Below are 13,849 nucleotides of genomic sequence, written 5' to 3'. Positions count from 1 at the left end.
TGGGGAGGGGGAGCGGCGCCCAGAGGAGAAGGTGTGGGAGCCGCAGGGGAGGGGGGAAGGAGAGGGATCCGGGACGGGGGTAAGGAAGGGGGAGGAAGGGATGAAGATGTAACCAAGGCGTAACTAGATGTCATGGACACAGGGTGCAATCGTGCATATTTCTTACGGGCCTCTGTGTAGCTTAAACGATCAAGAGACTTATACTCCTGTATCTTTTTTTCTTTCTTATAGACTGGGCAATCTGCTGAACGTGGAGAATGACTACCATGACAATTTACACATACAGGAGGGGGAACACAGGGACTCCCCTCATGGAGTGGACGTCCACAGTCACCACAGAGAGGGTCCTGGGTACAGCGAGAAGACATGTGGCCAAAACGCAAGCACTTAAAACACCGCATAGGAGGTGGGATGTACGGCTTCACATCACAGCGATAGACCATAATCTTAACTTTCTCAGGAAGGGTATCCCCTTCAAAGGCCAGGATAAAGGCACCAGTATCAACACGATTATCTTTAGGACCCTTCTGAACACGCCGAACAAAGTGAACACCCCGCCGTCCGAGATTGTCCCGAAGTTCCTCATCAGTTTGAAGGATGAGGTCTCTGTGAAAAATCACACCTTGTACCATATTTAGAGACTGGTGAGGGGTAATGGACACGGGAATTGTGCCAAGATGGGTACAGGCACGAAGGGCCGCAGATTGGGCAGCCGAAGCGGTTTTTATCAGTAACGAACCCGACCGCATCTTGCTCAGGGAGTCCACTTCGCCGAACTTGTCTTCAATGTGTTCCACAAAGAATAAAGGTTTGACACTGGTGAAAGTATCTCCATCAGTCCTGGTGCAAACTAGATAACGGGGGAAAGGTTTTGCCCCTAGACGACGGGCCTGACCCTCCTCCCAGGGGGTAGCCACGGAAGGGAAGGCCGAAGGGGCAAGAGAAGCAGCACTTGAGGAATCAGTACCACGCAGAGAGACGGCCGCAGAAGAGCGGCCAGAGGTTTGGACCCTTATGCGTTTCATCTGCATAGCATCCGCCCTGATACCACCCACTCCGATCAGGGGCTCTCCTCACGGGCGCCACCCAGCCACAGCAAGGGCCGTCTGGCACGGCGGCCATTACCGGGAGTTCCGATGCTCCAGGATGACGAGCAACCACTCCAAGGCATGCATGAGGAGGTCACAGCTCAGGTATCAGAAGTGTGATCCCTGTGTGTTCAGGGGGCTCAACCAAAAGGGTACATAGCGACCCCACCACACGGGCTGGCTACCGTGCTGGCTATGCACCCTAGCATCAGACAACAACGTAGAAGAAAAGGTGGAATATACTAGGAGGGCACACGTCGGAGACACTAGGTAAGGTGCTCTTCCCCAAATGGCTCACACTACGGAAGATAAATTTTGGAATGGAGGTCAAACCCCAGAGGGGGACCAAGGAATGCCAAAAGGAGGAGATGATTACGCAACAAAGCCAGAGTGTAAAACCAACAGAACCAGGAGGATAGCGGGGGCCAACATAAGCAAGGACACCAATAGAGGGAGAGGAGAGGGCGAGGGGAAAGGGGTATGGAGGGGAAAGGAGGGGAAGGGAGGGGAAGGGAAAGGAAATGCAGCCCGGGAGAGAAAGAAGGCTGCAATGGCTCGGGGCCCCGTGCTCGCCACGCACGTATGCACGAAAGAGTTGTGGACCCCCTGGGGGGGCAAATTGCAGTTACTCTGGGCAACTGCCCAAGGGAAGAGGTTTCATTTCAGAGCATTAACTGTTGACTCCATCCACTGTCTACTGTTCATTTCATGATTATTGACCCCTGACTTTGAGCTCATATTCTGGTCACATCATATGACAAACATCATTGTGTTACACCTTGCTGGAATCGTGGATATGTCTACTTTTATTTTGTGTATGAATATTACATTTTAGTTGAAAAGGGGGTGGCATATGTGGTAATAAATTTCCTTCACACAGTTTAAAGGTAGAACCCTACTCAACTTCTACACAAATTGTCATTGCTTTCCAATTAGTCGTTTTGTCCTAATAACTGTGGGCATAGATTGGTGCAATTCACCTAATATTTATACCTATTAACAAAATGAAAAGTGTAAATGCAAGCTCTCTTGTTGCCTTTCACAGCTGTTATGTTTTTATTCACACAAATCTACATGAAGCACTAATATAATATTTTTAATTTATTTGCTTTTCTGTTTCTATGTGCCACTCATGTGTGCTATGTTGCTGGGCCTCTGAAAAGTATTTGCACTTCATTGTTCAGCGTTGCAGTGTTTACACTGTGGCTTCCCGTCAGATAGGGAATAATCATGTGTCCATTCATAATTGTTTATTTATTTGAGACAGTGTTCATAACATAATTAGTTGCCTTCCACTTGAGTGAAACCATGCTTCATTTACGGTGTTGTGAAGAATCTATGGTGTTCAGTGTACACGCTTACTTTGAGGCCAAAACAGAACAGGGTGCACACAGTTCCATATCAGAGCCAATAAAGAGAACTTCTGAATGTATCAGTATTACAGAAAGGAAAACTGAAGCACATTGCTAGGCAATATAGAGAAACTTCATGTGAGTGAGTGGCAGAAGTTTGTATTGGATGAATTTAGACAGGGAGTCATAAGAAGACAAATCCACAGCATATATGTGGAAAAGCAGTTTCCAACTGTGGCAGCCGTGTCAGAAAAATTAAAGATTGAAGTGTAAGATTTTTCTGATATGATTGAAACAACCCTTTGGTGTGCTATTCGAAAATTGGGCTTTATATACAAAAAGGTCAACAAAGAACATGTGCTGATGGAAAACAACCAAGTAGGAGGGAAAAAGAGATGAGTTCTTGCAGGAAATAAAGACACTTGCACCACACTGGACAGACTGCTTATTATACTGATGACATTTGGTGTGGTGCAAATTATTCCAGAAAGTTTGGTTGGGGAGCAGTGGCGGCTTCTGTGTAAGAGCACGAGGGCACATGAACACCCTAACTTTCAACACCTTGTGGATTTATTGGTTATCTTTAATTGAATGCTGTTAAACTTAACACAGAAGCTGCAATCTATGTTACACATGGCATTAAAATTCATCGCACCACTGCTCCTCTACACACTGTGAAACTTGGCATCAGAGTCGCGAGCACAACTTCAGTTGTGCACGTTTTAAGGAGCATTTGTGCATGCACAACTCAGCTAACATAATTGCCTTACAGGCCAAATACATACAGATTTGATAAACTGTGCACAGTTCATGATGTGTACAGTTAGCCCTTGCCAGTTATCTAGAAGTTCACGTCACTGTCACCACATGGTAACAGACTGCAGCACACTTTTATCCCCATTCGCTCAGCATAAATCCTGCTAGAAGATAGCACATTCCTACAATATGCTATATAGTGTAGTAAAATTAGACTGAACGTCAGTACATGTTAAAGGTGAACTGGCATTAAACCTATTATGTGGTTTTCTGAATGAGTTATAGCATATGACACTGAGAATCATAAGGGCCTAAAGCATATCACTGTCGATTGTGAGATTGTAACATTTATTCATGCTCCTGAAATCTGTTTCACGAAAAGCCATATCACTGGTTTCTCTGATATTCACTTGAATGTGGGACTGACTGTGGTTAGCTTTAGCTCCTTATGGATCTCAGAGCAAGCGGCTCTGTACTTAGATATGTACAAAAAACAAAATCCCACAAAACCAATTCTTTCTTTTGTCAGATAACTTATGCGTCTTATTATTATTACTAATGCTGTTATTATGATTGGCAGTGGTTGTAATTGTATAAACTTCTTGATAAGCATAATTGTTATACAGCAGATGCCAGTATTTTCACACTCTCAAATTTATTTGAATCTACAAATTTGTGAACAACCAGAATGTATGCTCACAAGCCGCCACTGGTTGGCAGGCTTTATGCATCAGAAAATGTGTATGATTATCACAGAGGAAGTGTTCAAGAGTGGAATGGCTGGAAAGGAGTAATTCAAACATTGTCTGGTTCTGGAAAAATGATTATAATGTGCCACATTAGGAATGACGATGGGTTCATGCAAAATGTTGGCTTGTATTTTACTGGGAAAAAAGGAGGTGCTGATTATTATTCTGAAATGAATGGCAAACACTATGAAGAGTGGTTTAGGAGCAGTCTCGAAAAAGTACCAAACTGATTTGCAAAGGTTTTAGATCAGGCTCCATATTATACAATGATAAATTCAGTATTATGAAATCCATCTACAAAATGGAGGAAGCATTCTATTATTTAATGGAAGGAAATAATGTAGAGCTTCCATCTAATTACCACAAGGAATTTACTAAAGCTGGCCTATTGGACTGCAGGCGACCACACTTTAGGGCACTGGAATACCTTTTGGAAAGTATATTGCGATCAGTGGACAAGGAAATTAAACTTCTGTGGTTGCCTGTAGCACACTGTGAACTGAACGCCATTGAACTTATTTGGGAATTTGTCAAGAACAAGGTAGCAAAGGAGAACAAGAATTTTAAAACAAATGATACTTTGCAGTTGTGTTGCTACTCTATGGAAAGTGTTCCCCAATGTGTCTGGAAGAATTTAGTGAGCCATCCTTGACATAACAACAGAACTATTACTGATCCAAGTAGATGACTGCAATAGCAGCAATGAAAACATGGTAGGTTCTATTTCAGTCATCATTCTTTACCACAAAATCTATTCGAGCTAATTGACTTTTCTGTTTACTGTTGAAATGTGTTATACAAATGTTCATTTATTGTGAGTTGCTTGCATACTGAGCATTTATTTGTAGTTTCTCATAGTATTTCCCTCTACTCGCAACAAAAACTGAATGCAATACTGCTGTACTGGAATGTGACTATGAAGTTGCCATTCTTCACTGATGGACAGGTGCTTACGGTACATTACAAGAGTGGCAATGTGTGGTGTGACAACTACACCCCATCACAGCCTCGCATATATTGCTGCTACCAACACAACTACTTTGCAAACTCTTAACTAACAGACAGGAGAGAGTTCATAAGTGAAGACGTATGATGTAACCAACAAAAGTTCAAGTTTAACACCAGTGCCTTCTATGTCTCAATAGCTACCGTTCAGTTGCAGCATCTTGCATTTTACATTATAGCGATGAAACAAGTAATTAAAAAATAACAGAAATCTGGCTGTAAACAGAACAAACTGCGCAAAGGAAATTTTTCTCCTAATTATGGTACGATTTTTCTGCATCCTTAAAGCTGACACTCACCAAAAAAAGCTAGAAATAGCACAGTTTCTCTTAATTATTACTGCATATCTTGCCCCATTTCAACTAAGATGTAATATTCATACACTAAATAAAATTAGACATTTCCACAGTTCCGGCCAGGTATAACATATCGACGTTCTTGATATACTGCGACCAGAATATGAGCTCAAAGTTAGGGGTCAATCATTATGAAATGGATAATAGTCGCTGTTATAAGGCATCACAGTAGGAGTTGGTCAGAAAAAGTCATGTCTTAGCAAATGCAGGAAGTTTGAAATTTGCCCTGTCAGGGGGGTTTATACTGGTGAGAGTGCTACACCAGTGATCTCCACTCATGAAAGGCCTTTTGGCAGGGCCTAATGACGTGAAACACTGTCGTTGCTGGCCATAAGAGGAGAGTCACTGATGTTTAGCTTTCATCTGAATGCTGTTGCTATTGAACTAGGAGTCTGTTTAAGTAAAGTCCAGAAACATCCCCACCTACCATACAGGAGGAGGGGAGGAATCTGAATGTGGTAGGCCAGAAGCACTGTGAAGGTGCAGACAGGTTGAATCCTCTGAAGTGCCTGTGGATTGGTGGGCCGACTATAGGGCCTTTAAAAATCCATGTTTTGTGTTCAGACAGGGTTCTCATTCAGACCATTAGGACACCAGCTCCACGTTACTCGTTGCCATCCTCGGTAAGCTCCTACAAGTCTGTTTCTCCTGTAGGGGACCTATATACTGTTACAATTATAAAAGAGCCCTCCTTCAGTTTAAGTTGACAGACACATGCTTCTATATGTTGCTCTAGACAAATCTTTTTTTTGTATCTAAGCTTTCTACACAGTGATAAATTTTGACATATATGGCAACTCATCCTCTCACCTTATTCTCTCTGCCCATATGTGCAGCTAGTTTATAACTACTGATATTTACGTTTTCCATATCTGACACAATGTGATGCTCAGACAGGCATAGTATATCAATTACATTATAAGATTCGGTGTCATCTAAGCAAACCAGGAGCTCATCTACTTTATTCTTCAATCTCGGGATATTTTGGTGAAAAATGGTAACATTATTTTTTACTTTAATTTTGTGAGAATATACTTTTTTCTTTAATCCACCAATATTTTGGTTAAATATGGTAACACTATTATTTACTTTCCTGTTGTGAGAATTTTGTGAGTTTTAGACCTCTTTAGCACCTGCCTGCCTGAACTTCTCATGTGACGCTGATATTAGTCAAAATCCGCACCTCTTGTAGGTGCCTTGCGACAGTGCTTGGTGCTTCTGCAAACAATCAGCCTGACTGCTGGGAGTTTGTCTTTCTACATTTGCTCCTAACCGCTCAGTAATCGCAGACTGGCCTGTAACCACCTGTCTTCTCTCTATCCTGTGTAATGACATGATGTGCTTTGTGGGTGTGGATATGGCAACAAACAGCGTTCCAAATGTGTTCCATCAGCTTGAGACCATGCAAAATTGCTGGCCAAGAATGCTCCTCAAATTACTGTGTGTATGATACTGCTCCTCTGACATGTACAGTTAGTTATTCTACTGGAAAATACCATTGCCGCCGGGAAAGACATCAAGCATGAAGAGTGGAGCACGTAGGTGGTACACAATAATGCTCACACAGTCTACAGCTGTCGTGGTGCATTCGGTTACTACCAAAGATCTCAGGAAAGCCCAAGTGAATCTGGCCCATAGCATAATAATGTCCCTACTGGGCTTCATCTGCGGCGCAGTGTGTGCGAGGAGCAGCCACTCGCCTGGATGGTGGCGTATCTGGACATGGCCATCAACATGGTATATCAAGAAATGTGATTCAGGCAATTAGGAGTCACTTTTCGATTGGCCAAAGGTGCGCCATGTCACCAGATCACAGTTGTTCACGATTTGCTTGAAGAACATTCTGGACAATTCAAGCGAATGATTTGGCCACCAAGGTCGCCCAACATAAATCCCATTGAACATTTATGAGCATAATCGAGACGTCCGTACGTGCACAAAATCTAATGGATGACTATAGAGGCAGCATGCATCAAAGGAGGTCCAACATTATATTTGGAGGTATCCCACGACTTTTGTCACTTCAGTGTAAATTGTCTCATCATACTCTCTAAACAAATACCAACAGTAATCACTTTGTAACTGAAGTTTTCCTTACTATAAAAAAAAGGCAATGTTCATGGTAAGACTGATTTTTTGGAACCCTACAGCACCATTTTTTTTGGGTGAAAATCAAGTTGCAAAAATGAAAATATACGTTTAGTTACGTTTTACACCCCATTCTTTGTAGTTGTTCACTGTGGAAGCTAATTATCTTCTCTTCTTTTGCCAATAAAGCTATGAACAATATGCTTGAAAGAAGTCCAAGTAGGCCTATGTAAATTGGTGTTCGTGATGACACATCAATCAACAGTTTTACGATTTGCGTTCCAATAAGGGTCTTCCAACCTTGCTTCACTGATATTGGGAAAAACGCCCTTAAAATGATTGACCGACTCATCCTATTTATCAACAAATTTTGCAAAATTCTTTATCAGGCTTAATAATAGTAAGCCGAAGCAGTGTGACTTGACTTGGCACAAATAAGGGTTGGTTTTTATAATTTTTCTTTCCTGCAATATGTATTTTGTCTCATAGACCAGTCCTGTGTGTGTGTGTGTGTGTGTGTGTGTGTGTGTGTGTGTATCGGCTACCAAAAACACGAAAAATAGTAATTCTTGACCTATAAAGGTGTAAGCAGCGAAACCATTTTTAAATCACAGTACGTATATCGTCAGTTCATGATCTTAGTATGTCATTTAACAGTTCTTCTTCCAATATGAACTGATGTATGCAACTAAAACATTCTGGCAAATGATTAACCTGCCACCTAGTGACTGTTTTTGAAACCAACACTATATAAAACGAAAGTAATGACATAACTTGTTGGCTTTTTTATATCAGAATGTGTAAAAGAAATAATTGAGTAGAAATGTAAAAAATTACTTGATTATAAAAATTTTGGTAGCGTTATGTGACACCACATTTCTACAAAAAACACAAACCACGGGAATGAATATACCACACACCTGATGCAAAATCGTTGTTGATCATTGTTGTAAGTGAGCAAGATTATCACAAATTTTACTTTAAACAAATATATGCCATATTGGATGTAATCTGGTCACCTATTTTGCTTAGTGGTGTACGTCGTTTGGTATATTAACGAACGATATTAAGCGAGCTTTGTTAACAGTTTAAACAAAATAATGCCAGACGACTACAGTGTACTGTGGAGCAAGTTCGTAGTAATGCACAGTAGGCCACAGCGGAAGAGAAAATATATAAAAAAAAACTCATCTGTCAATTTGCAACACGTAAATTTTGTTTAATAAAACATAATTATGCCATAAGTACGCTTTAGATGTTGAAAAACAAACAGTGTTATGTCGGCGACTGCTTAGTTTCAGAGCTTTAAAAATACTGCCCACTCCGTGAACGAAGCTATTTTCAGTTCGAAACTGCTACAGGTTAATTTTCCGCCGATAAATTGGGCGGTTGGGGGTGTGGCTTATGCCAGCACGGGGCCCGTGGCATGCACTACATTGCTGTGTGGGTACATCACGTGTGTCTGTTACGTTTGTATTCGAACGGCTGCAATCAACACGGGTTTTTAACCGGGAAGCTGTTACCCAAGCCCAGTTAGCATCTGGGCGGGAGGATACGAAGGAGCTCCCTTACGTGTCAACATACAGGAACGTGAAAAAGTAGTGTGCTTTTTATAGTGCCACACCGTATGGCATGTAAGTAAGCCTTCAGAAAAAAGTAGGACGGACGAAAACAAGAAAAAGGTATCTAGTAAACATACTTTAAGAGTTATGAGCACCTATTCAGTAGAAACGATGTATTTCAAACCAGCGAAGATGAGTAAGTGCTTATAGCTCTTAAGGTATGCATTTTGGAGCTCATGGTTACTAGTGTGTTTCGCTTCGAATGATTGTTCCTTTCATGTCCCTGAATACTGACCATTCGTCCTGGGACACACTATATGTTTCGTTTCCTGCTTTTGAGTAACTACAAACACATACCAATAACCTGATCCTTTAAAGTCAACTGCAATTAAATTTAAATTCAGTACGTATCAATCTTCGTCAACATTGAGAGCAACAGCGTTAAACGAGCAAACGCATGAATTTGCCTATAGAAATGCGACGTTTTCTAACATCCGCTCTACAGCCTGTATTTCCATCTGTTCACTACATAACGACCAATGCTCTGACTGCTGCGATGAACTTCAAGATGCTGCCACGAGTTGGCTACAATCTCAGGAGAAGTATTACACGCAGAGACATTTTGTTAGCTCATTCAAATATTTGATGATTGTACTTAATTCTCAATGTTAGCTATTTAAAGAAACAGTACATAGACGTAGCTTTAAATTTTTTCTAGTGGGTAATTGTTCTTGAACTATTTCCGTATTTTATTTATAATTAACGGAGATTATTTTCGCGGTTATGCCTAGAAATTTCGAAAGAATAGCAGTGTATCTTCCATAAAGTCCACTTGTTTTGGCGCTCACTGTGAAACTGACATGAGCTGCGGAACCTCGCTGCTCCTTCCCCCTTACCAGATACCTTCATTTTCTTGTGCTAAGCCCTGTGTTTGAACAAAGATAAACTTTCAAAATATTAATAGATATCGTTATAGTTTTTAGTCCGTGTGTGTGTGTGTGTGTGTGTGTGTGTGTGTGTGTGTGTGTGTGTGTGTGTGTGTAAAAATGTCGTAGACTAGATGACTCACTTGAAATGCGAAGAGACGGAGCCACGCGCTGGTGAGATCTTCTCGAGTATAAGGACATCGTGCCCGTGCTCCTTGAGTCGCACCGTATTTGCTTCCACGCCTCGGAGAATGCGGTCAAAATCGTGCTTATCGACGCGCAGAAAATGGCAGTTGTTTTCTCGTAACACGATTGTCGCTGCCCTGCACAGAGAAGAAGTATGCTAATTAGTTTAACACAAGTGTATAATTATGTACATTACCTATTTATACATCATCATAGTGCTTAAAGCTTCAAAAACCTCTTGTGGCATATTCAAGAGAAACTTTTGGTATTGCGGAACGGAGCCACTTTTCAAATTCTCCAACGTACCGGCAGTGCCAACAATGCTATGTTGGAGTAAATGTTGGACACTAACATGCCACAGATAGATATTTATTATCAAAGAATTACAAGTCTGCTTGTAGTACTATCCTGATAGATAACGTCTGCCTTTTGCAGAATACGAGTTCATAGCATGTAAGCTCCCTGGCCCATCTCGATTAAAAATTTGTTTCTTGTTTTTAGGTGAGGAACTCAATTTCTCTTAATATGTCCTATTGTTTTTGATGGACCATAGATTTACAAGATGAATCTCGAAAATTTAGCGCAGCAGGTATTTCTCGAACGAGAATTGGTGTTTTTACAAAATGTGTGGACACACTGAGACTTAAGAAGTTAGCCAATACAGTGATCCCGTAAATGGCGGCAAATATATTTAATAGCACCAGGTGTCGATTTATTAAAAACAACAACTCTTAATTTTATTAAGAATATGTCAACAGCAAAGGAGTTTGTTGCACGGTTGTAATGGGAACAGTTCATGAGAAATCACCTTAGGGTCTTCCGCTGACAGTGCTGTCGCAAACAGTGGATTTGTGCGTACAATAGCAGCGTGATTTCTTCTAACTGGCGAACTCCGAATGACAGCCGTTAGCTGCAGTACACAACTTCTGGACTTGCATGTAGTGTTCGTCGAACACTGAGACCTGCCTTCGCAACTAAAGATACAAACGTACACTTTCGTGCGTCGACGCTCCACTCTGTGGCAGCCTGTTGGAATGACTTTTCGTACCCAGAATTTGACTGGCAAGATGAGGAGAGGTGGTAACACAAAGTTCCTGACCACCAGTCTACGTGGCAGTGTCCTGCATCCAATTCCAATCGTGAGGGCATGTGGCAATGTTGGCGTGATTCGTCTACTCCATATCTATGAAACTGACGGAGACTATCGCCTGGATAGAATGCCAGTGGTAGTTCCCACAGAGCGACAAATTTCTTGGTATGCAGTGACGATCTTTCATGAACTGTAAACACTAGAACCGAACAAATGCCACTGCGAACGACGTGAATTATACAATCATTTTCGATTTATAACGCACATTGCTCTGTCTCTGAAAGGAATATGTGTTGTTACAAAACACATATCTAACATTTTTGGAATCACTGTGAGGCCCTACGCGTACCGCCATTCTATGAAAACAGCACATCACTTGCATGTCTTGGTTGAGTCAGATTTACGTTGTCAAGAAAAGTCAAAGCCTCCTTCAACGACGTAGCATCAGTTTAACCTAAATTCTGAATATGTGGCAGTGGGCTGCAATTAACTTTTTTCAATCTATAAGTTAATTTTACGAAAACCATTAGGAGTTGCTATACATACCTTGGAGCATCATTTATGAGTGCAAGCTTTCCGAAGTCATCACCCTCTTGCAGCGTCGTTACAGTTCCTTTCCCGTGTATGACGACGTCCACTGAACCCCTGAGTATGATATACCAAGACCGTCCTTCATCGCCCTGGTTGAATACTGAAACAGTGAAGCACTAGTCATGTCACTTTCTAAATACTAGTTGACATTATATTTCTCTGAATATGCAACTGCACGGATAATATGAATTGATAAATGCCATGCCGTTAGACAGTTGATGTCCCGTATTTTCTGTGAAATCGAAGTTGGATGCTACCATAACATTAACATGCTTATATCAGTGTTACTATTACGAAAATATCGCTATATTGTTATTGTTGTTTTCCCTAGACGACGTGTAAACGTTATTTCCGCTATAAGTTACTGTTCAGTGTGGATTTCAAACAGTGACTCGAGATTAATATCAAGTATAAACTTTTTTGGACACGAAACGTGCAAATTCAGACCATAAGCTGTAAATTATCGTCTCATGTAATACATTTGTGTTTAAATTGCATGGTTTCTCTTTTAGCGCCATGTTAATTTTTTGGAAGACCAAGAACTCGTTATACACCAAAATCAAGGCATATTTTCCTTCTGCTCAATGTCACTCCACAAGATTGTCTTTTCAAGTAATCTGGCCATGCGCCGAAATTTGCTATTACAATTAACACCTAAGCCTTTTTGGTTCTCGAATTCTCAGTGTACATCCGATACCGAATTTTCTAACACTATTGCTCGATATTTTCTTCTCAGTTTCTCGTGTTGTGTGTGTTTTTGAGGTTTACGGGCGCTAAACAGCGTGGTCATCAGCGCCCAAACGCATAAAAAACAGGAACACATGCAGTGAAGGGACGAAGACGAACAGCGAACAAGGAGAACGGCTAAAAGACACAGACCTGACACAGTTACAAATCCTCACATACAGAGGCAAAACAAGAGGAGAAGGAACACACTAAAAAGCAAGGGAAACAAGGAAAAGAGAACAGAAACCGAAGGGAAACAAGGAGGTAATCGTGACTGGCGGACCTCTTACCTAAAAACTGGGTGAGCCAATCACCCAGCAGCACATTAAAACCCTCTCCCTAAAATCCGAGGCAACAAATTGGACAGGACACAAAACCGTAAGACCTTAACTACAGTCGTTGCGTCATCTTGCAAAATAGAGGGCAAATCCGGTGGCAAAGAAACCACCGCCCTCTGGTCAGAGAATAAAAGACAGTCAAGTAAAATGTGGCGGACAGTAATCTGGACGCCACAAGCACTGCAGATTGGGGGGTCCTCCCGCCGGAGTAAATACCATGCGTTAAGGGACTGTGCCCGATGCGGAGGCGAGTGAGGAGAACCTCATCCCGCCTGCATGACTGGTAGGATGTACGCCATGGCCGCGTGGTGGCCTTGACCAGACGCAGCTTATTTTCACCGACTGCCAGGCACTCCTCTTCCCACTGACGCAGAACGCGAAAACGCAGGAGGGAGGTAACAGCATGGAGGTGGACGGCACATGCAACAACGTGAGGGAGGGAACATGCATCTTTGGCAGCCACATCCGCCAGTTCGTTTCCCCTAATACCCACGTGCCCCGGCACCCAGCAGAAGGAAACCTCCTTCTCCTGCCGTTGCAGGTGGAGTAGGGCATCATGGATGTTCTGGACGACCGTATCCGCTGGATACAAGTGTTGCATGGTCTGAAGGGCACTCAGGGAGTCAGAACAGATGAGGAACTTAAGACTGGGAACACATCTCATCTGCTCCAATGCCCGCAAGATCGCAAACAATTCGGCATCAAAGATGGTAAACGCCGCAGGAAGCCGTAACTTGACGACTCGATCAGGGAAAACAACAGCACAACCAACAGAGTCCCCCTGTTTAGAGCCATCCGGAAATACTGGTACATGGTCGGGATGCTGGTTTAAAATATTATAAAATAAGGAGGTAAAAACAAACGCAGGAGTTCAGCTCCTCCGGTACTCCGACAAGTCTAAAAGGACGCTGGGCCTCTGGAGCAACCAGGGAGGCAGGCGAGTAAAACCTTGTCGTTGGGGGGCCACACGCTCCACACCAAGGGACTCAAGCAAATGCTTGGCACGAATCCCAAATGGTCTCGTTGCCCTGGGACA

The 13,849-nt window shown here is 42.3% G+C and overlaps 1 protein-coding gene across 1 annotated transcript in view; it reads right to left on the bottom strand.

The window, feature by feature from the left end:
• Window positions 1-13,849, bottom strand: part of LOC124789573 (rap guanine nucleotide exchange factor 4) — a 271,079-nt gene that overhangs the window by 108,041 nt on the left and 149,189 nt on the right. The window contains exons 6-7 of the mRNA XM_047256978.1: window positions 11,705-11,849; window positions 10,026-10,205 (exon numbers count right to left, since the gene is read on the bottom strand). Of these exons, the coding sequence (XP_047112934.1) occupies window positions 10,026-10,205; window positions 11,705-11,849 (325 nt within the window). The remainder of the gene's footprint in view (window positions 1-10,025; window positions 10,206-11,704; window positions 11,850-13,849) is intronic.

Source organism: Schistocerca piceifrons, chromosome 3 (assembly GCF_021461385.2).
Source record: "Schistocerca piceifrons isolate TAMUIC-IGC-003096 chromosome 3, iqSchPice1.1, whole genome shotgun sequence".
NCBI classification, from domain to species: Eukaryota; Metazoa; Arthropoda; class Insecta; order Orthoptera; family Acrididae; genus Schistocerca; species Schistocerca piceifrons.
Note: the sequence above shows the minus strand (reverse complement) of the source record. Positions and strands in the feature narration are given on the sequence as shown.